Here is a 26696-nt window from a genome sequence, read left to right as displayed (position 1 = left end):
TTCGACATGCTGATGAGACTAGTCACATGATCACACAAGACTTGGTCATATGATCACATGTCCCGTGTGTCCCCGGATCTCTGACACACATCTCAGGACGCACAGAAACTCAGACTCGAATCTCTGCGATCAGGCCACTCGCTGCTGTATCACTAACTGCATTGTTACGTGGCTAGCATGACTAATGAGACAGCCCCTGTGTGAGAGAGAGAGAGTGTGTGTGTGTGTGTGTGCGGATTCCCAATGACGCGGATGAGTACCACGCACATGGCTGTGGGGGTTCATGTCCACACACACACACACACAGACACACACTTTGCAGTACATTTCAGAGTTTAAAAAATGCAGTGTAGGTGCTGGAGAGGGGGACAGCTCTTGGCTGCTTCACCTTCACACAAGCAGGCTGCTGTGTACAAGGTTTCACCACCGCAACGTGCTGAGAGGCTCTGAGATAAAACCACACTCCAAGCAGATACGCATAATGCTCGCAGGATGAATAGCTCCCTGTCAGCAATTCCACTCCTCCAAAAAAAAAACACATGGAAAATAACAATGCATTCAATTTGCAAAAGAAACCTGAACCCACACATTTAAGCTTATTATCTTCAAATCGAAATAGGCAAAAAAATGAAATGACAGTCTCCCTCCTACAGTGAATATACAAGATTGCCTTCCAGTTACAATGTGTCCTCGAATAGTTTCAAGAAGATGTAAACATCATCCTCCCCTTACTGGAAACGGCACAATTAACCGCCTACCCCTGGGCTGCACAGTGCATTAACTCCCTGTATTGCTATCACATTTCATGCATGGTTTACATCCTAAAATCGAAGAGCTTAACCACAGTATATGGAAACTTCAGCGTGACATAATCCTCGGCTTCCCAGTTCCAAATAAAGCAACTGTGTTTCTATTATAGGGAATCCCATAGCATTTGTAACCAATGAGACCTCGTCAACAATGGAAATCTTGCACTTCAACCAATTAGCTTTACACTCAGCAAGACAGATTTTAATACATTCAGCTCCACGATCCCATAAAATGCTAAATAAACAATGAAGCCAGCAAAATAAACGAGGATGCCAACGTTTCTTGGCTAACGTACATATCCCATGGTCCTTTCTCAGTGTGGGAGGTGTAGACTAACACATAAGTCCCGTCATCCTCTCTCAGTATTGGACAGACGGACTAACACACCTGTCCCATGGTCCTCTCTCAGTATTGGACAGACAGACTAACACTCCTCTCTCAGTATTGAATAAACACAGTGACACACCTGTCCCATGGTTTCTCATTATTGGACAGACAGACTAACACACCTGTCCTATGGTCTCTCATTATTGGACAGACAGACTAACACACATGTCCCATGGTCCTCGCTCAGTGTAGGAGGGGTATATTAACACACATTTCCTCTGGGGCACCAGCAGCTTGCCCTCTGCAGTCGTGTATTAGATGCCAGTGTGCTTCATGCCCAGTTGGTGCTGGCAGATTGCAGGCATCTGATCCCCCAGAGGAGTTGCCCTCGTACATTAGAGCGGGCTAAATCTCACTGCACGAAACCCGCCCTGCCCAGGGTAACAGTATGACTGACTACTGTACATGTTGCCCTCTTCAGCTTACAGCCACAGTCAGCACTGGCCCCTACGAGATCAGATTCCACTCTGAGCCATTGGATAACTTCACATGAACCACACAGGAGACCCATTGTCTTTTTTGAAATTAGAAACTTGTTTTTGGAAGCCCTCTAATTGTATGCGGCTTCCTGATGCATCGTACTCATAAGACTCCAGCACGATAGTACCTGAACCTTGACTTCTCAGGCACCCAGCTCCTGATCTAATTTCTCCACACATTCATGAATATGCACAGGGTGCTAATAACTGCACAAGCAGCCTGTGGGGATAGTCTGTGTCTGCCTGGGACCTAAATTCCTTCTGTTGCAGTGTCAGAACTGAACAGCCCATACTGCCTGCAAGCAGGCATGCGTTCATTTACATTTTACATTACATTACATTTCTTTGGCAGATACTTTTATCCAAAGCGACGTACAATAAGTGCATACTGAAGGCCATTGTAACAACTACAAAACACAGGTCCTATAGGTGCTATACTCACAATACTCATTCACTGCACTATAGGTGCCGGTCCCATTTTGTTTATATCATTCACCCAGGAAACATGCTGATAATGTAATAAGGTGTCACCTGGCAAATATCCAAACTGGGTTACCCCATAGGATTTTGCCATGACTGCATTTAAAGTTTCCGAGTGGGGGTGTGTATTTTATTTATTCATTTATTGTCACAGTTCTGTCTAAATCTTCAGTACTCAATCATTTAGGGGATGGAACAGTTGTGGAGATGTTCTTGTAGCGGTGATGGGTAGAAGGCAGAGTGATGTGATACTTCTTTCTGCTTGGATTGGCACCATTTACTCTTCACACACTGGGTAACAGTGCAGTAGCACTGGATCCCTGTACATTTTTCTCACACGCTTAGCCAAGGATGAAAGAATCAGCAAAATCAGTGCGTAAAACGCAATGGGGGTGAAATGACGTTTCTTGTTTTCTCTTTGCAGAATGGCTTCACACCGCTGTACATGGCCGCCCAGGAGAACCACCTGGAGGTGGTCCGATTTCTCCTGGACAACGGCGCCAGCCAGAGTATCGCCACCGAGGTGAGCGGCTCTCTTTCCTACTGACCCCGCTGGGCTACAGTCCAATACAGCCATTTTACATTATGTTCAGTCAGCTAGCCTCAAGACGGCGTTATAGTTAACATCACGCTTGTTGCATTTTCCTTCTTTTCTCAGTTTTTCTTTCATTCTGTTTCTCAGGGAAACAAATATTGATAGCTTTATAGACTAATACATTTTGCTGCAGTATCTATATATAGTTTTCTGGAAGTCCATTCCCACAGGCAAAGTGTTTGGTCAGATGTGCTATGCAGATATGAGGATGACTCATAGATGCTTGGTGCATCCAAACAAATAACCCTCTCTCTGGATTTCACTTTCTCATTGAAAGACCCTCTGTGCTTTTTAAGATCTGGATTCTTTCCAGTGATGAATTGCATATTGTAAAAATTGCATCAAAGTGCCTTGAAACACAACAGCGGTTGGCAACCTAAATAACAGTGAGCTGTTCCATCACTAAGCTACTGTAACTTCTGAGGTAGTCCTGAACTGGAGAACACAATCAAAGCTGTAATTTAAAATAAGTTATGCTTAGATTTGATGTAGGTGTCTACATTATGAAGCAGGTCAGAGGTAGGCCAAAACAAATCGATTTTGGGTTAGTCTTGGGTCCAAATATCTGTCCTGTCCATAGTTATAACATAATTTCTCCTATGACAATATGTTGAGATGTAGCAACGCAGAACATTCTAGACATGAAGAAGTGAAACGCCCTGCGGGAGGTGTTTTCTCACGGTCATCTAGAGAGAATATTCACCCGCTAGACACCCAGCTCTTCTCCAACGTTAGCCTGCAGCCACACCCGAAACTGCCCTGCCCTGGAACTCTGCACTTAGTCCGCGCGGTGACTGCAGGGACTAGGAAAATGATCTTCTTCCGAAATGACCTTGTGGATCTTCGTTATTACAGAGTTTGACTTTCTTGATACCTGATGCTTGGCGCGGTTAACAGCGCAGCCGGGCTGTAACGGAAACCTCGGTTTTTACGTGCGCCGGAGCCTACCGTCCACACAGCGGGCGCGGTGGCTGTTCGGGAGCCGTCCTTGGGAATATACGAGACCACGGTGCAGCCAGAGCTCAGCCAGCCTGAATTATGTATGATAGGGAATATATATCCATGTTTGAAGTGACTCCTGCTGGTTAATAATTAATGTTTCATAGGCAGGCTTCTGATAAAAATACAGTCCCGTGGAATGAAAAAGATTTTTAAAAAAAGATTAAACGAGAGACGTCATTGGTTGTTATGTAGAAAAACGAGCGTTAATAATCTAATAAAGACTAGAAATACTATGTCGTAGTATTTCTTTGACTTTATTTTTTACTATCAAACTGTGATAATTCATGATGAAAATAATTTTGGTGTTCTTTTACCGACTCACAGCTTATTCTGAATTTCCTAAAGACACCCACTTAATGATTATGAAGCTGTTATAATAGTAATTAGTGTATGGTTTTCATTTTCAAATATACAAAACATTTCATGGAATGGAACAGTGTAAGACGTTAGTTCAAATATAAATATCCCTGTTTAACAGTACCAACACTATTGGATATTTGAGTTAATATTTTAAACATCACATTCCCAAGGACAATTCCATGTACACTACTTCCATAGTCTAAGTTTCCAGACTTGATATGTTGAGGAATGCTGGAAAATAGGTTTGGCCTGTTACAAAACAACAGAATCTAAAAAAAAACTAATTGTGTTCAATGTGGACATTCATATTTTTCCTCATTTGAAATCAGGTTTTGAACATTATCTTGTTATCCTTTTTCCTTTACTTTGGCTTCCATGCCCAGAATGAAGTATACTGTGTATACACTGTGTAAGTCAGAGATTAGCACTGCATTTCCACTAAACTGGATGTGGACCTTTGCAAAGGCACAGCACCACAGACAGTGCACTGTGTGGCCAAGAGTGTAGTGGGTTCTAAAAAAGCTGTTGCTGTTAGCTGTGTGCTAACAGCGTCATGTGGCACCCTTCTCCCCGGCAGGACGGCTTCACCCCCCTGGCAGTGGCTCTGCAGCAGGGGCACGACCAGGTGGTGTCCCTGCTTCTGGAGAATGACACCAAGGGCAAGGTGCGCCTGCCCGCCCTCCACATCGCCGCCCGCAAGGACGACACCAAGGCGGCCGCGCTGCTCCTGCAGAACGACCACAACGCAGACGTGGAGTCCAAGGTGTGCCCCTCCCCCTCCCCCACTCCTCACTTCACACACCCTCCGTATGGACAGGGATTTGTTTTTTTTTAGTTGGGTTTTATTAACTAGATGGTGCTGGATGGTTGATGGATTGTAGAATATGGTGGATACAGCCAAATTCATGGAAAATCATAAATATTTCATTCTTTTGCATTACTTTACAATGTTCGATTAATATACTAGTATTGAATAAAAGTAAATTAGGCCATTAACTATACAAAAGCTGGATGAAAGATAACTTGTAAAAAAAATGCAGTGCAGTAGGCCTAATTGTACTTGAGTCTAAATCTTTATTATAATGGCTCTGCTCCACACTCACAGCTGTGTGATAGATCCACAGCTGGGTGTGTTTGAAAGAATGATGAAACGAGCTGTAATTCAATCCCTAGATGCCAGCATAGTTTACATTCAGATAACACAAATGCAGTTTTCCAACTGCTGTGGTTCTCGTTTCTTTGTGTAACCCTGTTGACATCATACAGTACATGGAGTAGAAATGATTTGAATATTCCCAGAGATGAACCATTAAACTATCAAGTTCCTCTGGATGAACCAGCCCTCTTAACGTTACCTAAACAGGACAGGAATGCACCATCCAGTTGAGCTGTGCTGTTTTTTGTGTTTGTTCTCGTGACTCCTCCTACCATGTCACCATCCTATAGCTTGGAGCTTCCATTGTGACATTGTGTACACTAACAGTCCATTTTCTCTTCTCTTGGCTGGTGGTTTTGCACCCATAGATGATGGTGAATAGAACGACAGAGGTATTATATACATATATATGCATACTATACTCTGCACACTGCACACTCCCATAGCCTAGTGCTGCTGCTATTGCTACTGCTGCTGCTGCTGCTGCTGCTGCCGCCACCTCATCTCTGTCCTCTCTATGCATTTCTTTTGTTTACTTTTAGTTTTTGCAAGACTTGTGCTTTTAACTGGGAAAATGTAGCATGTATTTCTGACAAAGGTCCAGGTTCAGTCTAACTGCAATATGCTTTGTCCTCGATCTCTTATGAGTGCTGATTTTAAGTAAGTGTTTTTTTATTATTATTCAGTGCTCTTCTGCTTTGAAATACGTGAGTTGGAATTTGAGTGGTGAAATTAATTCTGTGTAACAAAACGTAAAAATCAAAAACGGTTGCACTTCCTTAAAATCATGACTCAGAGGAGAGGGAGAAGGCCATATACGGTCGGATTGAATCTGGACTGTGAACTGAAGATATCTGCAGCTGAAGGCTGGGCTTCCCGTTCCAAATAGAAAAGAAGATGAATCCCTTAATTGGCAAATGACGTCACACCGCGGTTTGACATCGCATGATCTGCATGTCGGGTCGGGGGTGGGGGGGGGTATGACTATTCTGTCCGTGAATCGGTGATCATGACCACACTATTCCCGCCAGCAGAGGGCAGTGGTGTGGCGGTACTACAGTGCGTGGAGGAACCTGGCTGCCCAGCTGCAGAGAGCTTGCCTGCTAGTCACTGGTCTGCCTCTGGACCTCGATCCTCAGGCGTGTGCATGACACTTACTCTCGCAGGTGTCAGCGAAAGACAAGGGCCCCTAACGACTGCACAATCTGTAGTCCTGCTCCAAACGTCGTTTGTTTTATATATTCCTGTCTACAAAGCTTGCTCTGGCTTTTGTAGGTGGAAGTTTTCATAGAAGGCTTGGGGACACTTTGTGTCCTTGCAATGCATGGTATCTTTTAAACCACAGCAACAATAAAATAAATGAATAACCAAATAAATAAATAAACAACCAGTTGATCACGTGGAAATGATTTATATTGGCCTGCACACTTATTATAAACCTAATAGAGCCTTCTAATGGAAACATACTGGGTTGCATTTGTGGCCCACAGTAATTCAAAGTATTAGATTTTAAAACATTCCCTTTTACAGAGCATGAAGTGTTGTTAACAATTGCAGATTTATAGCTGAAAAGTAGCAATTGTTTGTTTAAATCAGTTAGATTAAGCTCTGTTTACTTCATTCAGTCTATGTTGCTCTTTCATTTGCAGACATGGCCATATGAGCTCTGTGCTCCAGTGGTTTATAAAAGTGATAATTCCTTGCAAAGCTGGCTTGATCCAGATATGTATATAAATACACTGTGTATAATGTAGGGTTAAAATGAATTAGAGACCACCTGCTTTGTAAGGGATTATTGAGTTGTAGAATATCTGGTAGCCTGAAAGGTTCATACTGGGGCAGTCATTGTCTTGCTTGTCCTAAAAAACTAAGTTTTACAAACTAACATCAGTAATCCTTTCACTACTCTGGGACTCTGAAGAAGCTCCACAAACAACATGTTCCAATTAATGCTATTACTTCTATTAATATCAAAGTTATACTGTGCCAAAGAACGCCACAGAATCTGAAAATCAGTTATTGATCTGTAGCTCTGAAAAAATGACTCTTACTCCCCAAAAGTAAGATGAACAAGATGGCCACCTATATATATGTCAATTCGGCATGTTTTGCCTGTGAATTTCAAAGGAACCCAGAGTAAAAGCACTTTGTGCATTGGTCCTATTTGAGAGTCTCTGCTACGTTGCACTATCATGGTTACAGGTCAGTGTTTACAGTTGGTTTTTTCTGCAAACCTGAACTGTGGTACCATGATTTCATCTTTTCCATTGGCTAGTATACTGAACTTCCTGGTTCAAAGAAGCTGTGATTTGCTAGTATAAAGCCACTGCAGAATCCCTTCACCTCAGTAATTCTCACATGTGAACGATCCTCACCCTGCACCCCTGGCTGACGGAAGCCACATGCTGTTGACCCCAGGAAGTGCTTGTGACCCCTGCGCTTAAAGGATTAGATGCTTGAGTCTGTTCTAACATGGTTCACTGGTGACTGGGCGGAGGTTCTGGCTTGCGCTACACTCTCTGGAAGCAGTAGAAGCTTGCACCCCTTGCACATTCTGTAACATGGTATCCTGTTCGTCAGCACCCCCTGTGGCAGACTGCTGAATATGTTCTGTTTTTGTCTCTCCCTCCCCTCCCAAAACAGAGCGGCTTCACCCCGCTCCACATCGCGGCTCACTACGGCAACATCAACGTGGCCACGCTGCTGCTGAACCGAGGGGCAGCGGTGGACTTCAAGGCCCGGGTAAGGCCGGCTGTTCCCGCCCACACCCTAGGCCTAAAGACACGCCCTGTGCTGTGCCACCTCGAAAACCAGCCCTCACAAACCCCCCCACTAGAGTCCCTTCTCAGACTGCTGTCCCACTGAGTTTGAATGGGGGGGGGGGGGGGTCCCTCCTTGTCAAAAGCTCATGGCATATGCTGTATTTCCATTCATTCGTAGTGTACAGTAGCTGAAAAGGCACCATTTTGCTGGCCTCTCATTGTCTCTGGATCATTAGCACTGTGCACATAGCTGGAAGGAAAATGGCTCTCTCAGTCAGACATCTGAGAAACTTGGTCTTACTCCCCCTGTGAAGACCTTAAACACACAGAGGGTGTAATAAAGCACTCGCCGCATAAAAGTGGGGAACGGTGGAAAAGGACAGCTGTGGTCAGCGTACCGGCTAGGTGGCTAGCCAAGTCTTGGCAGAGGCACTAGCAGGCATTCTCGCGTGCACACGCCCTACGAAACGCACACTCGCTCTGACACGCGCATCGCAAACAGGCCGGAGCTGACTGGCAAGGCCTTCTGTTTCTGGTGGGGGTGGGGCCTCTCCCCGCCGCGTGTGAAATGTGAGCGCGCAGATTGTGATGGAACGCAGTCCTGCGTTTCGGAGGAACATCCCTGGATCGCGCGGTGCGTCAGGATACCCCGGGCCCTGGCGAGCAGCTCTAGCGCAGCCGAAGAATGCGCCGGGGTATACCTTACGCCAGGCGGTGAAATTCGAGCCGAGGGGCCGGGCCCCTTCTTGGACAGGAACGCCGTGCCAGAGAGAATCCCCCTGGCATTTGTGCTCTCTGGGGGGGGGGGCGGGGTTAGAGGGAGGGATTTTACAAATTAGATGCCTTGTTCCTTCATTTACATGATTACAAGATTGTTGCTTTTCCTTCATAAAGTAGATCTGGCAGATTTCCTACCATTCTCTGTTGTGGACACTTAATGCAAAGCCTCACGTAATGCTGTTGATGATGATTACACAATACTTATATATCTTTTAGTCCTGTGGTCATGTCAGTGACTTCAGTAGAATACACCTTTACAGAGATCACATAGCAGCTGTTTGTCTCATTGGCTGTAGAGCCAGGGAAAACAAAGGCCATGTATTGAAAGTGAATAACAGACATGGCAGATGTAGAAATGTCTGTACCATAGTAGTTGAAAATGAAAAGATGTCACTAGAGGGTGCTGCAACTCAATTCTGTTTCTCCGCTGTTGTTCAGTCAAATATCGGAAAAAACAAACAAACAGATTTTTACTTGGAATGGACATATTCAAATCATGGCCTTCTTTCAAGTGGCAATTATGTTTTGACATAAAACTGTAAGGCAAACAAACCTGTGCTCCTTTACTAATAATTACGGGTTTGGCTGTTTGTCTGCATTACCTTGTGTCAGTGTTTGTTGTTAATGGCACAGGAATGAATGAGACAGCTGGAACTGTAATGAATAGGTACAGTCCTGTATTTCTGGGAACATAACACTTCTAGAATATGCGGGAAGCAGTTGATTGTACGAAGAAGCAATTCAACCTCTTGCAGGTCTCATTGTGTACATTATATTGTATTATGGAGTGACTTCAGATACCCCACTGTCCTAATGGAGGTTTTTTCAGGGTATACTAGATCATCAGTTTGTTTGATATTAAAAGAGCTGTAATTGTTTAGGTCAATAGACCTGAGGATGTAGGCAGATTAAAATGGTCAGGCTCAATACTGAAACACACCAGGTCATTTTAATGTGCATATCCTGTCCTAATGCCGCACTTTTGACTTTTCGCAGAATGACATCACGCCCTTGCACGTTGCCTCAAAAAGAGGAAACGGAAACATGGTGAAACTGCTGCTGGAGCGGGGAGCCAAAATCGATGCCAAAACCAAGGTGAGACCCCACTGTGCCTCTGAAACGCACCGTGTGGGTGCGCTAAATAAAACCCTCACCACAGAGAGGACGTTAGCTTAGGTCCGTCATTTCCTGCAATGTGTTCCCACACAAAAGCTAGCCCTGCGCGCTCTTCACAAATGTAAAACAGGCACGGGCATGTCAGCCGTTACCTCCTTAAGTATACTGATTAAGGCCACAAGTAACGGTTTTGGTGTGGGGCATTTTAAGACCTGTCTGCGAAGAGAACGGTCTAAATCGTATAAACCTCGTGGTGCTTGACCGCGAGTGACATCATCGCTCCCTCAGACGTGTATGGGCAGGTCATCCCTGGATGTTCCCCAGTCCCCCACCCTCGTCGCACTGCAACATACTTCCCCTGGCAACAGTCACTACGTTCACAAACAAACCGCACACACATTTATGCACGCCGTGCAATCTGATCGGACGCGTGGGCATTACTCATGTAAACAGCAACATATTTTATTTCAGAGGCATGTGTTCGATATTAGAGTCGCTCAGCAATTGTGTGCAGCTGTGCAACGAATCTGAGTTTTCAGGTACAATTAGAAAAATGCTGCACCAGAGTTCCATGTATGGAACGTGGTCTTCCGCGGCTCATATTCTGGCTCCAAAATGGTGATTCTGGCACTAATACAGAAACAAAGGGCAGGAAAGATTGCTGCTCTGATGTATTTCTTTCATCAGCTTGGAAGTAAACTGAAAGATTATTAGATTTAAGTTACACTGAGCAATTTTTTATGACACGGAGTATATTGAAAGCGAGTAAGCGAGTTTAGTACTGCTTGGGTGCATCGTGCTGGAGACTGTGAATGAGATTTATTTTTTTCATAAATCCTCAATCCTGACAAACCCTTAAAGAAAACAATGCGAGGCTTCTATAATAACAAATTAAACTGGATGTCTTAAGGGAGCACAATAAACCTTTTCTGAGTGCATAAATGCCTTCATTTTATATGGCAACAGTGTTTAAAAGTCAGCCATAAGAAGACACATTAAAGGTACAGCACCCTTGTATGGTTCTGACTAAACAGAATGTATATATTTATGAGAATTTTACAGGGTTCAAGCCAATTGATTTTTCTCCTCAGATAGTATGTGCCCAATGCTGTTATTGACTGTGCTTTGACCCGCTGCTGATGGCGTTTTGGCCTGCAGGACGGACTGACCCCTTTACACTGTGGTGCGAGGAGCGGTCACGAGCAAGTGGTGGAGATGCTGCTCGACCGCGGAGCGCCGATTCTGTCCAAAACGAAGGTACGGTATGTCACTGCAAGGTTGAGTGTAAGGTTGGGCATCTGCACTCTGAAGTTTCCATCTTAGCTAATGTGTGGTGAACGTTCTGGCACAAAATGGCTGCCGTGCATCACCCAGGTGGGTGCTACACATTGGTGGTGGGTGAGGAGAGTTCCCACTCATCACTGTAATGCACTTTTAGAGTTCGGAAAAGTGCTATATAAATGTAAAGATTCATTCATTCATTTTATTCATTCATAAAGTAAAGGCGTCATAACATTCTCTATTAAAAAGCTGTCTCAGTATAGCGGCAAGGTTTTTGTCTGACCACATTCAGTGCTAAAGACACAGCCCACTGAACCAGTCTAGGGGCCAGAACTTTTGTAACAATGTCTGAGATGTTTTTTGTAAGGAAGCCAACCCCTCCATAAGAATGGGCCACGCCACTTTGCGTTGTGTTCGTAGGCAAAGCGAGCGCTGATGTAATGACTGCTATCAGCGCCAGCCTGCCCTCCCTGCAGTCATGCTATGCTGATACTTTGTTTTCTGCTCCTGAGAGACACAAGACGTTCACGTTCTTTCAAACTAGTCTGTTACTCAGATACACTACTAGATTGAATTCAGCGTTTTTACAGAAGGGAGAACTAAATTTGCAGTGGTCAATGTACCCTCGAGAGTTATCATTGGCTGTCACAGGGATGTGTGGCTCAAATGCAAATTTAACCCTGTGAAATCATCTAAATGCTGGCTTTCAATGGTTTAGATATGCTCCAGAGTACCAGGTTAGCTACAATGGCACCCACATAGCTACAGTATTGTTTGCATTTTTCCAGTTACTGTCATTTTCTACCATGCACATACTGTTGTCATGTAAATAAGCCTGATGATGTTTGCATAATTATATATTTGCTTTAAGTTTTCATTTGAACTTTTTTTAACCTCACGGACTCAGCAGTCAATAGTTCTTGTTTGTCATTTACTGGTTATAAAATATACTAATGACAGGTTCAGCAGAATTGATGGTATATAATTTAGTGCAATCTCGTGTCTGTGCTCCACAGAACGGGCTGTCCCCACTGCACATGGCCACTCAGGGAGATCACCTGAACTGCGTCCAGCTCCTGCTTCACCACGAGGTGCCTGTGGACGACGTCACCAACGACTACCTGACGGCGCTGCACGTCGCCGCCCACTGCGGCCACTACAAGGTGGCCAAGGTCATCGTGGACAAGAAGGCCAACCCCAACGCCAAAGCACTGGTGAGTTTTAACCGGCATCACCCCAACCCCACCCCTACAACCCCAACACCAAAGCGCTGGTGAGCATCGGGCGAGTTTAAACCAACACCTCCCCCCAACCTCAACACCAAAGCGCTGGTGAGCATCGGGCGAGTTTAAACCAACACCTCCCCCCCAACCTCAACCCCGACGCCAAAGTGCTGGTGAGCAGGAGTGGAGGGAGGGGCACAAATGCCTTCAGCTGAGCTTAGACTATTTCTGTACGAAGGGCTGCTCAAGTTTATATTATGCTCGCTGATGTGCAAACTATTCTGCACTTAGGGATCCTCAAGTCTTTTCTTATCCTCGCTGGGTGTACACCCCTTCTAAACTGGAGTCCTCAAGTTTATCATTTATCATCACAGATGAAAGACCTTCTGTGCTCACAGGTTTTTTTAAAAATCCTCTCTGAGGTGATACTCCTTCCACATTGAGAGGTTCTCAGATCTGTTTGTAACCCCTCCACTCTTTCTGGGATTAGCTTTCCCTTACCAAAGTCAGAGCCCATTTATACAAGTCATGTTAAAGTCTGTATTAAACACGGGGTGAATGGAACAGTGAGGCGCAGTTCTGTCTCCCCTGTCTCCGCGCTTCTCTCAACTTCAGCAGAAGCTTAAAAGGTTAATAAAAAAAAGACCGACTTGGCAGAGGACGGGGAGTATACTGTCATGGCCTTTAGTAATTGGAACAATATGGGCGTGTCTGAGAAGTAGACTGAAAAAAAATGGGGAAGAAACAAAGGAAACGGAGAAGAAACGGGGCTGCGCCAAAAAGCCTCGAGAGTAGAGCGGCGCGGGGACCGGCTGCATAGTTCCTCAGAAAGCACACGCGTGTTTATTTGGTCATCTGGACTGGCGGACCGAGCGGTCGGCGTTCCAGGGCCCCGCTCGCACAGTACGCGTGCGACCGCGCCAGAAATATCTGAAGCGTAGTGCGTGTGTGTTTTTTAAATTTATTTTTAGAATGGATTCACGCCGCTTCACATTGCTTGCAAGAAGAACCGCATCAGAGTGATGGAGCTGCTGCTGAAGCACGGAGCGTCGATCCAGGCTGTGACCGAGGTAGGGCTCCGGGTTCCAATCCCAGAGCTTCCTTTAGCGTCTCTCGCCGCGTCTCCAGGACCGCTAAACCTGTGCCAGACTTCCTGCTAAACTTCCTGGAAAGTGTGACGCACGTTTAATGTGTTTATTTTTTTTGTGGTGACGCTGTGATTTAAGGTCATGATGGACGGACAGTGTGAGGTGTGCGATGAATTGGTGTTTTGGCTGTGTGGTGGTGCTTCCCGCGCGTCACAAGCGTCTGTTTCTGGTTCTGTGACAGTCGGGGCTGACGCCGATTCACGTGGCCGCGTTTATGGGACACGAAAACATCGTGACTCAGTTGATGAGCCACGGAGCTTCGCCAAACACAACCAACGTGGTGAGTTGTATTTTTTTATTTATTTTTTGGTGTCTGCTTCAAAGGCACAGGCAACTCTATGGAAGACATTTCATAACGTCAAAGCAAGAAACTGGATGGAGTGTGACAGCATGACCCCCCAGGGCTAATCCCTGCTGTCTGAAACTAGACTTGTACCAACCCTCCTGTTCGAACATTTAGTTTTACTGTCCCCGTTCAGTACAGTCAACACTTTTTTGGTAATGACAGGATCGTGCATTTTTTTTGTTTTGTCGCACCACGGCACGGGCTGAGCCCACAACAGTAATTAGAGAGGATTCCCAAACCCGCTCTACAGTAACACTGTAATCATGCGCTCTCCGAAGCGTTTGGTCGCTGGTGGGACTTAACGGCTCTGCTGTCGTTGCCGTAGTAACGTGACTTCAGCTTTGTTGTAGTGAGGCCAGGGCTCTGCCTCCCGTTCCAGCAGTCATAACAAAGCGGGCAGACAGTATGGGGAGAGGGGCCGGACTTGATGAATGGCCCGCGGGAACAAAGGCTCTGTGTTGTAGCCCGCTTGTACCTTTCCAGAACCCCTCTTTTCTGTGTTCCAGAGGGGAGAGACGGCGCTCCACATGGCGGCCAGGGCAGGGCAAGCCGACGTGGTGAAGTACCTGGTGCAGAACGGGGCCAGGGTGGAGGCCAAGGCTAAGGTACGGCTCTGCTTAATGAACTGAGATTTATCTGCTCTATAACTTTATCAACTTTATGAACATGTTCCATTACATTTACTACAGTATTTCGACTGCACTTCATTATAATTGTAGAAGCATACTGTACTTAGTTTGTTTGTGTTCTGATGGATAGTCAGTGTACTGAATGAAAAGTTGTATTTCGACTGCACTTTATTATAACTGTAGAAGCATACTGTACTTAGTTTGTGTTCTGATCAAATAGTCAGTGTACTGAATGAAAGGTTTCTTCAAAATACTGTATTCTGTATCACATGTACATTTATTTATGCAGGAGTGCCTTAGTTGTTTGTAATGTACAAATTAAGTTCCACATTTTGTGCAAGTGTATGCTAACTGTCCTAACATATCCACTGCAGTTAGTCTCAGGAAAAAGTTAAGTTTTAAAAGTGTTCCATTGAATACGGGAGTGTTTATAGAGTTTGTGGAGATTTCCATTACTACACAGCCAAAGTTTTGGAGGTGCAGTATCAGTAATGTAAACACGAGTGTCTGAGAAACACATAGAGCAGTGAACTGTAAGGGTGCTGATGGATCCTTTCGCCCTGTCTGCTCCCGCCTCGCCTCGCCCGCGCGTGCGAACGCCCGGACCGCAGGACGACCAGACGCCACTGCACATCGCCAGCCGGCTGGGCAAGCCGGACATCGTGCAGCAGCTGCTGCAGCACGGGGCGTCGCCCGACGCCTCCACCACCTCGGGCTACACCGCGCTGCACCTGGCGGCCCGCGAGGGCCACGAGGACGTGGCGTCCGTGCTGCTGGACCACGGCGCCTCCCTCTCCGTCACCACCAAGGTCAGTGACGCACGCGCGTGCCACCTCCTTCCCTCCGAAACCGGAGGTGTGGATGCGAGCCCTCCCCTCTCCCCCGGGAGGCCCTGTGGAGATGGGGCACGGCTAGCTGTGGGATGCGAGGGGGATTGAGAGAGAGAGAGAGATCCTCCTCCATAAAATAAATTTCAGGCGTTAATTAAATTCTCGTAAGCCTTACAAAGAGAACATCGCTTTGGAAGCCGCAGGTCCTCAAGATAATTATTCATAAAATTAATTCCAGTATAAAATGCAGTGTAGCCATTTTTTAACAGCAATAGTGTGAGACTGCTTCAGGTCAGACACCCTGCTGACATCTGTTGTTCCTGTTCCAAATCAGTTCATTCTTAGTCTTCTGGGAAGGTCCTGTTCTCAGCCCACTTTACGTCTTTCAAGGCCAGCTTAAAACAGCAAATGATTGGCAGGAACTGATTTTTGATATTTTTGGATAGAAGGATCATTGATTTATGTGTAAAGAAGGGAAAAACTAATCTATCAATCAAATGATAGCCACAGTGTGGTGACTCGTGAAGCTGAAGAATTTAAAAGAGATGTTATTTATTAGTCTTGTGCGTGAATGAAATGGGTGGTGGTAGAGGTCACAGAACAAAGGCAGGTATGTTAGCAGCGTGAACCAGCTGTGGGAGGGTTTCTGGAACAGTCTGTGTCTGTCTGCCTATTTGGTTGTGTGTGTACAAGTGTGTGACTGTGTGTATGCGTGTGTGTGTGTGTGTGTGTGTGTGTGTGGGTACGTATGCTTGGGTGTGTGTGTCTATGAAGTGAGGTAGGCACACTAAATTAGACATGTTAGCAGTGTGAAGCATGTGTGGAATGGATGCTGACATAGTGTAGTGTATGTGTAACAGTCTGGATTGTGTGTGCTTCTGTATGTATCTATATGTGCGTCTGTGTATGTGTGTGTATCTATACGTCTGTATGTATGTCTTACATAGATGAGAAAAGGAGAGAGAGATAGAGTGGGAGAGAGAGACATTTGGCATCTCAGTGTTAGTGTGCACTGATCTGAGCTGCAGTCTGGCAGAAGTACTGGAGTTGTATTCTCCTCGAAAGGTGACCCTTGTCTGAGGAGCAGATTAATGGCAGCTAGATCCAGCAGCGTGTACTGGCACCCATACCCAAACACATATAGACACAGACACACACACACACACACACACACAGAAGGAGCTGATTAAAAGAGCACACCCCAGAAGGCTGTGCGCGTGGATGACGTCACTCTGCGGGGGAGACAATAGACGCGCCCCCGCCGCGCGCTATTGCCCAGGAGAGGGGAAGGACCGAGCCCTGCAGTCTTAGCGCCGCTGTGACCCCTCCTCCTCTCATCTTCCCGCCGCGAAGGCTTGCGTCCCCCCCCCCCCCCTGCCCCCCGCCCCCCGCCCCCGACATTACATTAACCAGGCCGAGTGGGAATCAGCTGCGAGAGGCGGATTGATCTGTAATGTGTTCCATGTGTAAACATGACCTCATACTTCAGGCCTCTTCCCATGATGAGGAGGCCCATGCATGCCAAGGTCAAAGCCAATGATTGGTTGACCTCGGTATCTATTTGTAGACCAGAAAGACTAAAGTAGCGGAGAACATGAACTACTGTCAAATCTTTGTGCATGCTGCATTATGATATTGTCCAGGTTTGTGTGTTCTGCCAAAATCTCTTAATAAGGCAGAGCTATCATAAATGGTTCCTGTCTAGGGTGAAAACACACAGGAAATGTTTTAATGCTTTCGGTCTCCAGCGCTTAAAATATCCTGGGAGGAGTCAGATTTCCCTCAACAGATCTCTGCTTTGTTGGGCTTCCTAACACGCCCTCTCTTTATTAAGAGGTGATAATTTACGGTCGCTATACAAATCAAAACAGGCCGTGGGGCAGCTATGCACAATAGGAGCGAATGCTATTGAGTCCGGCACTGTTCATTTATCTGATTGTTTTTGGCTGGGGTTGCTGCGTTACATTACTGCGGCATTACTTTCACCATAGAGGCTGTGTATTGTAAAATAAGGCTGTACATGTATCTCGTTAGTAGTCTATTTTGAATCCTTCTGTTGTTCCGTTTTGGTCGGTGGGCTCTCACGGGGGTTGTCTTGGGTCTGTCCTTGCAGAAAGGGTTCACTCCTTTACACGTGGCAGCAAAGTACGGGAAGATTGAAGTGGCCAATCTCCTGCTTCAGAAGAGCGCTCCCCCAGATGCAGCTGGAAAGGTGGGCGACACTGAAGAGAAAACAAGGACAGAGTAGCTCTTCACAACTGTACTGTGCTAACAAAATGCTGCGGCTAAGCTAGCATTCAAATATTTTGCTCACATTCTAAATTGCATTACAGATAATTACATATAATTCAAAGGATTTCTACATGATCTTTACATGTATTTGATGCTACATATTTTCAAGTCTTTTATTAATGTGGATGGATGGCCAGTGATCGTGATGTATGGGGGTAATTTTTTCAGTGCTGTCTAATGCAGCCCATGTTTCTGAGAACCAGTCTGCAGGGGGAATTGATGTGCTTTTCTCTCTGCAGCTCTCCCCTTGCACAGTAATGGAAGGATGTGAGTTTAGTCTCAGAGGTTCTAAATGAGAGCTAGAAACACGAGCAAGAGGCTGAAAATAAATTCTGAAAATAAAAGTTAGTTTCAGTCTGATGTCATTCTAAATGAAAATATTGTCGTCATCCATTATCCTTGTCAGAACTGAGCTGGACGTTGCCATTAAGAAACCACATTGTTGGTCTAGATTTTCAGACAGATAATCTACAATTTCCTCCCAAAACGTATCGTGTAGCTGCACACTGCTTAATATCACTTCGCACCTCTTTGTGATGCACTAAATAATGGGATACAAAAGAGCTGTAGAATATGCCAGTGATTGGTTTCACAAACCTGCAAAAATTGTGTTCTTGTAAAAGAGGTCCCCCCTGTCTCTCCCCCTGTGGGTGGAGTCTTGGTCCAAATATACAGTTTTTTCCTCTTAAAGGAACAGTGCACATACTGAAACATATCTGACTAGTCCATGCAAAATTCCTCACTTGCCCCTGTAAAATTTTGAACATCAGATGCTAAGGTCTGTCATAAGCTTTCACAAGCTGTTCTTTTTTTTACTGACCAATAACTGGAATGTGACACCTGGTTGCTCTAGTGTCCATGGTGTGTTAAAGCACACGTAGATTTGTTAACCCTTCTATGGTCGTGAAAATGTGCAGTAAATTCATAAAATTCACATTTGGACAGCTGAAGGCGACAGGGTTTAACCCTTTCCTTGTGTGTAGCTCATGCCTCTGGTTTTGAGCAGCTTCCTGGATTACCCATATTCCTGTTCTTCGCTGTCCCTACTTATGAGCTCTCTGCATGTGTTTATAGAGTGGACTAACTCCACTGCATGTCGCTGCGCACTACGATAACCAGAAAGTGGCACTTCTCCTGCTGGACCAGGGAGCCTCCCCCCACGCTGCTGCCAAGGTACGGGCCTGACACCGGAAGGGACCCCTCTCTCTCTCTCTCTCTCTCTTATTCTCTTTTACCTCTTATTCCTGTCCGCCATTGTGACACAGTCACACTGTCTAGGAACACAGCTCAGCACTGCCGCACTGCCGCAGGCCCTTTTTCCATCTTTGGTTGATTTTTCTTTGGTTGTTTTGACACTGTCTCTAAAACAAGACATGTTCTTCCCTTGAGGGTCATTGAAAATAATTGGTCTTCATTTCTAGTGGAAAGAACAGTGAACAAAAAAAAATCTAGACATTGCTAGCCGATTACAGGTTTTGCTTTGTAGTCTGTGTGCTTTTTGTGTTTGGTGTTTTTCACATAGATTTTCCTTGGACATCTCTCTTTTGAGTAAGTGGATAATTGAGTTTAATTGGGTAATTAACTGTTAGATCCGTGGCATTAGGGTGGAGGGTTAGATGGTGGGGGGGGGGGGGGGGGGGGGCGGGGAGGCCAGTTTGCCGTGAGGAATGGAGAGACTGGGATTGACGAACAGAGTTTGTGACAACTTGGAGTCACTCCCTGTGGAGCCGGGTCCCGAGGCATGGCCTGCAAATGAAGCTCACATAAATTTGTGGGAGTTCAATTAAAATGAAATGAAGAACTTGAAGCACTCCGCCTTACTGTGGACTTGACTTGACTCAAATTGACTGACTTTGCACAGGGCCATTAGAGAAAATTATGAAATGGGGGGATGAAGCTTGATTTCATTTCAAATTCATATATATATATATATATATATTTCCAGAAAGAACCTTTGATCATGTGTGCACATGATGTAGCTGATGTTTAGGAGCTCAGCTCTGGCTAACTGCAAGCTTTGGTGGGTTTTCTTTGAATGATGAGGGAAGGCAAAATTCAGCCAGTTTTCTCCTCCTGCCATTTCTGGTGCCTGGAGGCTCAGTGTGATCCCCAAGCAAACATGGTGACCTAGTTACTGCCTTTGTTCCCCCGTGACAAGCAATTACTGTGCCAGTGTGGACCGGGTAGGTGACGTGCGGTTGGACAGGCTGGTTTCCAGCCTGTGACATCAATGTTGGCTGGCCCCACCGTCAACTGACATGAGTAAATTGGTCCATTTTCAGTCTTCCAAACCTAACTCTTTTTTTAGGGGGGGGGGGGGTATCTTAGCAATTTGCATTCGTATGTCTCCAGTGTAAGAACAGTACAGTTGTTGCTGTTTTGGAAATGTAATAAATCTGAGAGCTGTGGCTTTGGTGGTTGGAGGGACTGGGCTTGAATCATGCTGCGGGGTAAATGTATTCCACAGCTGTGTGTCCTCTGGATTCTGCCCTCACTGAAAAAGCATTAAAATGTCTGAATAGACAAGGCTGCATTGAAACAACAGGGAACAGAAAATGCAACATTTTCCCTCCTTTTCTCCAAGTATTAACAAGAGGTTTTTACTTTGAAGTGGAGAGAGTGGGAGGGAGAGAGACATTTGGTGTCTGAGAGTTAGTGTGCACTGATCTGAGCTGTAAAACATACTTTAACACTGGAATCAGTTTATTGCACAAAATGTAAAACCAAGTACGTATTTTACAAGTATATCTAAACCAAAAAATAAATGTTAGGGTGGACTTCTTTCCTTTTTGCCCACTTCATCAGAGTTTTAAATTAAGGGATGCATTTGTAGTAAATTGCTTCATATGTATTTCAGATTTTATTTTCTCTTTCTCTACTCATATAGTCTTTGGTTTCTACAATCTATGTCATGGTGCTTGCTTAGATAAGAGTCTTAAGTGCTGCACTAGTGTCTCCATATCAATCTCTGTCTCCGTGTTATTATCCTGTTCTTCTCAGCTTCCTGGTTTTATTACCAGTTCAACTTCAACTTCATTGTAGTCTCTCTGAAGGTCTCCAGGGAAACAGACTGGAAAATGTCAGAATGAGGTTTTGCTGTTCTTTGCTTGTTTATTGCCTTCCCCTTATATGCAGTATAACTTTGCGGCAAAGCTTTACTGTGTAATTTTCCATAGCTATCGGTTTTATGTTGGCCTGCCCAATGAAAAAAGATCAAGTGATGTAATTATTATATATATATATATATATATCTAATATATGCAATTTAAATTTGAAAATAATATTTATCTTCTTTAGATATGCAGTAGCCTGTATGTTTTCATTTTCAAAGTTAACCCCTGAGTGAACTGTAGTTTGAAGTCCTTACAATACTGTTTTACAAGTGCTTGATGTAGCCCTTCTTCCCTTGAGTTTGTTGTGGTGTTAACTCCACCCTTGGTATGCTTTTGACACAATCACAGACATGACTGTCACGAGATGTTCTGCACACAGAAGCTCTGCGGATCTGTTTGTAAAGCAATTATCTCAAACAGTGCGGAAGGCTCCGGTCAGGGCCAGTGTTGATCCAATGTCTTCTGCCGGGCATGCTTCCAGAACGGCTACACTCCCCTGCACATCGCTGCCAAGAAGAACCAGATGGACATCGCCACCACCCTCCTGGAGTACGGCGCCGACACCAACGCCATCACCAGGCAGGGCATCAGCCCCGTGCACCTGGCCGCCCAGGAGGGCAACGTGGACATGGTGTCTCTGCTCCTGGCTAGGAACGCTAACGTCAACCTGGGCAACAAGGTGAGGGCTCCTCAGTCTTTATTTTTTCATTTACAGCATCATTTACAGTCAGCTTGTGACACAGCTCTTCACAATCAGCATTGTTCAGAGGGAAACACTTTTTAGCCGATGAGGGAAAAGTAGAAAATGATTCCTCGTACTTTCAAAGTCAACGAGCCCCATTGCATCTTCAGTCTTAAAAGTAAAAGTGTTGTTGACTCTCCTTCTGTAGCTACAGGGGTAATTGCTTTGCTTGCTTTGTAGACGCCCTTGTTCAACTTACAAAGACAATATTTTTTCACAATTTCCATTTCAAGCTATTCAGGTTGAATAGCTCACTCACTGTACTGCAACAGCCCCACATGGAAACCAAGCCTTGAAAATTTCTGGTTCCAAACCAATTTGTCATCCCCAAACCGCCACCCAGTTAGTGATGGTTTAGCCTAAATTAGTGAATGAAAGTTGTATGATTCATGTTTGGAGTTTAAAAAGGTCTGGGGAGCTATTTTCCAGTCCTACATTAGACGTTGTTCGTCCAGCTGGACCCAGCCACTGCCAGACATCTGCTTGTTGTAACAAATTGCGTGTAATATGATGACATTTTTTATTTGGCGAATAATATTGTAAAAACAACCTTAGCGGCAGTTGCATTCACTGAATTTAAAGAAGATGCCACCAAGTTAAATTAAAATTGTGTAAGCATCTCAGCAACAGTTTATGTTGACTTGTTTGTTATGTGTGCTCAGTATTCTCTCTACCCATGTTCCACGCTGTCATTTATCCACTGGATTTAAAATAATCCTGAATAATTTTCCACGTGTGGATTTACATTTTCATTGCCCTGTCCTTGCAGATTTTTATGCATCCCTAAATTGTGTTGTTTATGATGTGGTGGCAGAATGAATTTTCCACTCAAAACACTCAAAACCCTGGAATTGAACTAAACAAGAGTAAAAAACCGAAAAGAACTGAGATTAAAAAAGGATAAATCACATGGATCAGAGAGAGAGAGAGAGAGAGGAGTCAGAGAGGCTTCACCCCGCTGAGGGACAGTGTCTGACTGCGCGCCTCTCTTTCAGAGTGGCCTGACTCCCCTTCACTTAGCCGCTCAGGAGGACAAAGTGAACGTGGCGGAGGTTCTGGTCAACCAGGGGGCGACTGTTGACCCGGACACAAAGGTAAAGGTCGCGCCGCTTTCTCACGGGTCCCCCGACAAAGCCCAGGAACCCTGTTCCTCTGCTTTAGAATTCTTCCTACCGCACAGGCCTCTTTTGTGAACGTCGAAGAATTAGAAACGGTCGAGAACTTTATTCGCATATTCAGTGACTTGTTCATTGTGTTGTCGAAGGAAAGCGGGGCCAGTTATTTTGGAAAGGAACCGGTGTATCTAAATGTTGGTGTTGGTATTCTGTCCCTGTTTCAAAGAAGTCTATACAGACATTATGGCCTTCGGCATGTTTGATCTAGCTTGATAGAAATACTGTGTATAAGCTACCTAGTGTATGTGTGTGTGTGTGCATGAGTGTGTGTTTGTGCGTGCTCTTGCATTTGTGAGTGCGTGCCAGTTGGTGTACGGTATGAAACAGGAAGTCACATGTGTAATCAGCAGTGTGTAAATAATGGATAGGGTGGCGTGCAGTGCCAGCTGAGTGGCGCTAGCGAGGCTAAGCTAAGGTTCTGTGCGTCAGGTGATATAAGACCTGGAGCAGAACGAGCCTCCCAGCAGCGTACATGCAGGAGTTCCCCTGCTCCCCCACAGCAGGATCAGGTTCGGGGTCAGAAGCCCCAGAGACTGGGAGACGGGCATCTGCGCTGCGCCCCCTGGCACTGCCCGCGCGCTGGGGCACCCGCTCACGCCTCAGTGCAGGCTACTCACGCAGAAACAGACCTGCAGCGGCTCAAGGTTGTGCAGCAGGGGACCGCTGCTGTGTGCCCGTGCCAGAGAACACAGGCGGTACCTGACACAGAGAAATGAGATCGATACTGTGACACGTAGCACACATGCCACATGTGCAACAAAAGACGGTCTTTTTTGATAGTGTACTTTACATTTATACACTGGGTTCTAGTTATATGGCTTCAAAGAAGGTATATATTAATAGATATATACTGTCTTTGTGTGTGTGTGTGTGTGTGTGTGTAAGGCACAGCTCATGCCGTGTGTCTTTTTCTGTGTCTGACAGATGGGATACACTCCACTGCACGTGGCCAGTCACTATGGAAACGTGAAGATGGTGAACTTCCTTTTACAGAACCAGGCTAAAGTCAATGCCAAAACGAAGGTAAAAAAAAGAAAAATGTTTTCTGTGTGTATTTTCCGTTCTGTGTGTGCGTGGGCGTGTCTCCATGTGTAGATGGGTATTTGCCTGTGTGTGTTTTTGGCATGCACGTGTGTGTGTGTGAGTGCTGTTGTGACCGCCGTGCTGTCTCTCTGCAGAACGGGTACACCCCTCTCCACCAGGCGGCGCAGCAGGGCCACACCCACATCATTAACATGCTGCTGCAGCACGGCGCCTCCCCTAATGAGCTGACCGTGGTAAGAGATCCAGCGGTCTGGCATCCTGGAGAGTTCTCTGAGGGATAAGAAACAGGGACTTTCCCACACACTGTTACACCCCTCTACACTACACACTGTTACAAACCACTACTCAACACACTGTTACATAACTCTACTCTGTACACTGTTACACACCTCTGCTCTACACACTGTTACACACCTCTACTCCACACACTGTTACACACCTCTACTCCACACACTGTTACACCCCTCTACACTACACACTGGTACACACCACTACTCAACACACTGTTACATAACTCTACTCTGTACACTGTTACACACCTCTGCTCTACACTCTGTTACACACCTCTACTGCACACACTGTTACACACCTCTACTCCACACACTGTTACACCACTCTACACTACACACTGGTACAAACCACTACTCAACACACTGTTACATAACTCTACTCTGTACACTGTTACACACCTCTGCTCTACACTCTGTTACACACCTCTACTCCACACACTGTTACACACCTCTACTCCACACACTGTTACACCCCTCTACACTACACACTGGTACAAACCACTACTCAACACACTGTTACACCCCTCTACACTACACACTGGTACAAACCACTACTCAACACACTGTTACATAACTCTACTCTGTACACTGTTACACACCTCTGCTCTACACTCCGTTACACACCTCTACTCCGCACACTGTTACACACCTCTACTCCACACACTGTTACAAACTTCTACTCCACACACTGTTACACATCACTATTCCACATAATTTTACGCACCTCTACTCCACACAGTTACACATCACTATTCCACATAATTTTACGCACCTCTACTCCACACACTGTTACACACCTACACTCCACACACTTTTGCACACCTGGCCTGTGACACACACTCTTTCACTCACTCTGAGACATGCTGACGTGTTACACTGTCACACACCTGCTGTTATTCCCTACCTGACCTGCTGTCATAAGCTTTTTTACTCATCCTGCTCCAGATGCAGATGCATACGTTGTCACACACATTTTAGTTTGCTTTAGGACCTGATAGGCCATTATGACAGTGACAAAACACAGCTTATCTCACAAAATAAATGCAATTATCTTATTCACACTCGGTTCCAGGAAAACTGCTCCAGGGTAACAGAAGTTTCAGTCATATGTCATCTATTCCACTGCAACTCTATTCAAATTGAATTGCTTTGGAGATAAAATAACACTCTGTCATGCTCATTTTATCGGGATATTTGAAGGCATGTCACAGAGTGCCATTTAAAGGCACTTGAATAATTTTAAGAATAATTTTAAGAATGGTGTGCCTTTGAGATTTTACCACACCACCCCATTTCTGTTTCAAAGTTTCAAATTTGAAATAAGGGGAATTTTATGGAAATCATGTGATACAATATAGCCAAATATTTCAAAAGCATCACTTTCTTTTTAATGGTTTGTGGGGCGGTTTTTGAGGCCTTGATCATATAAACTCGATACAAGGCAGTAATGCTGCAGTAAGCCTGTGTCTGTGCTGCCTTTGCCCACAGAATGGAAACACAGCCCTGTCCATTGCGAGGAGGCTGGGCTACATCTCCGTCGTGGACACTCTGAAGGTGGTGACGGAAGAGACGCTGACCACCGTGGTAAGACCCACTGTCTCTGTTCTCACCCGCTTGAATACTGAATGAGCAACATGTGCATTTAATTTTAAGTGCACAGGGGATTGTGAGCTGAACGATACAAAAAACTGGGATCTAATCTCATACTCCCCATTCAGTATCCAATGTCACATTCATTTGAATACACTAAATGTAATTTCTTTTTGGCAATTATTGTAACGACCTGCTTTCTAAGCTGCCGTGTTGGAAATACTTTTAGATGATCTCTCAGTGTGTGTAACATTATATTCGTACATACTACACAGTATGTAAAAATGGCGGAAATGCAAAGCTTCTATTCAAATTCATTCATTTGTGTTGTGGTACCGTACTGTTCCAACAGAACATTGCTCAGATACAAAAAGCAGATTAAGTTATCCCTGTTAGAGCCATCTTATCAGCATACAACCAAACACCCTTTTTACGCTTTTTTGAAAGACTCTTTGTCTTTTTCAGGGAACCAAACAGCAACTCAAAGCACGTTAGCTGATAGCATTCAGTGCAGATCAAGTAATGAGAGTTGAAGCTTGGGTGCCCTTGCCCTTGCAAAATCAAAGATTGTGAATTTAAGGATCCACAAAGCCCTCTGTGCTTTTTGACATTGGAAGAGACAGGAGAGTGATTATTTTGTACTGGCAGAATCGCAAATCCCTGAGAGTAGGGAGGCTGCTGTGAAAACATGCACTTTACCTCAGGTTATTGTTTTTATTTTTTACTTTTTATAGACCGTGACAGAAAAACATAAGATGAATGTTCCCGAAACCATGAATGAGGTCCTGGACATGTCGGACGATGAAGGTGAGAGTTCACCTTTTTGATGCACTTCCTTGGTTGTGCTGTTGCCATTGCCTTGCTATTGTCTTGCACATGTTGCACATATTTATGAAGAGATTTTGATAATTGTAATTGTTTTATATATTCTGCATGTGTCATGTTTGTGAATGTGAGTTTTACTCCATGCCATTTCTTTAACACGCTATTTATTCAAATTACACAGTTCATAAAGCCTATGTACCCGAAATGCTCAATGAAGACTATATTTCAGATGTTGAAGAAG

The 26696-nt window shown here is 45.0% G+C and overlaps 1 protein-coding gene across 41 annotated transcripts in view; it reads left to right on the top strand.

The window, feature by feature from the left end:
• Positions 1-26696, top strand: part of ank3b (ankyrin 3b) — a 163096-nt gene that overhangs the window by 98112 nt on the left and 38288 nt on the right. For 28 of the 41 annotated variants that reach the window (XM_035403086.1, XM_035403079.1, XM_035403073.1 and 25 more), the window contains exons 5-24: positions 2581-2679; positions 4691-4876; positions 5638-5661; positions 7913-8011; positions 9808-9906; positions 11086-11184; positions 12225-12422; positions 13403-13501; positions 13761-13859; positions 14432-14530; positions 15166-15363; positions 17498-17596; positions 18751-18849; positions 21271-21468; positions 22527-22625; positions 23631-23729; positions 23885-23983; positions 25529-25624; positions 26365-26437; positions 26637-26696. In XM_035403086.1, coding sequence (XP_035258977.1) covers positions 2581-2679; positions 4691-4876; positions 5638-5661; positions 7913-8011; positions 9808-9906; positions 11086-11184; positions 12225-12422; positions 13403-13501; positions 13761-13859; positions 14432-14530; positions 15166-15363; positions 17498-17596; positions 18751-18849; positions 21271-21468; positions 22527-22625; positions 23631-23729; positions 23885-23983; positions 25529-25624; positions 26365-26437; positions 26637-26696 — 2221 coding nt within the window. The remainder of the gene's footprint in view (positions 1-2580; positions 2680-4690; positions 4877-5637; positions 5662-7912; positions 8012-9807; positions 9907-11085; positions 11185-12224; positions 12423-13402; positions 13502-13760; positions 13860-14431; positions 14531-15165; positions 15364-17497; positions 17597-18750; positions 18850-21270; positions 21469-22526; positions 22626-23630; positions 23730-23884; positions 23984-25528; positions 25625-26364; positions 26438-26636) is intronic. The other 13 variants (XM_035403114.1, XM_035403074.1, XM_035403111.1 and 10 more) reach the window with 3 other exon arrangements.

The sequence above is a fragment of the Anguilla anguilla genome, chromosome 2 (assembly GCF_013347855.1).
Source record: "Anguilla anguilla isolate fAngAng1 chromosome 2, fAngAng1.pri, whole genome shotgun sequence".
Classification (NCBI taxonomy): Eukaryota; Metazoa; Chordata; class Actinopteri; order Anguilliformes; family Anguillidae; genus Anguilla; species Anguilla anguilla.
This window is presented reverse-complemented; position numbering and strand designations above follow the sequence as displayed.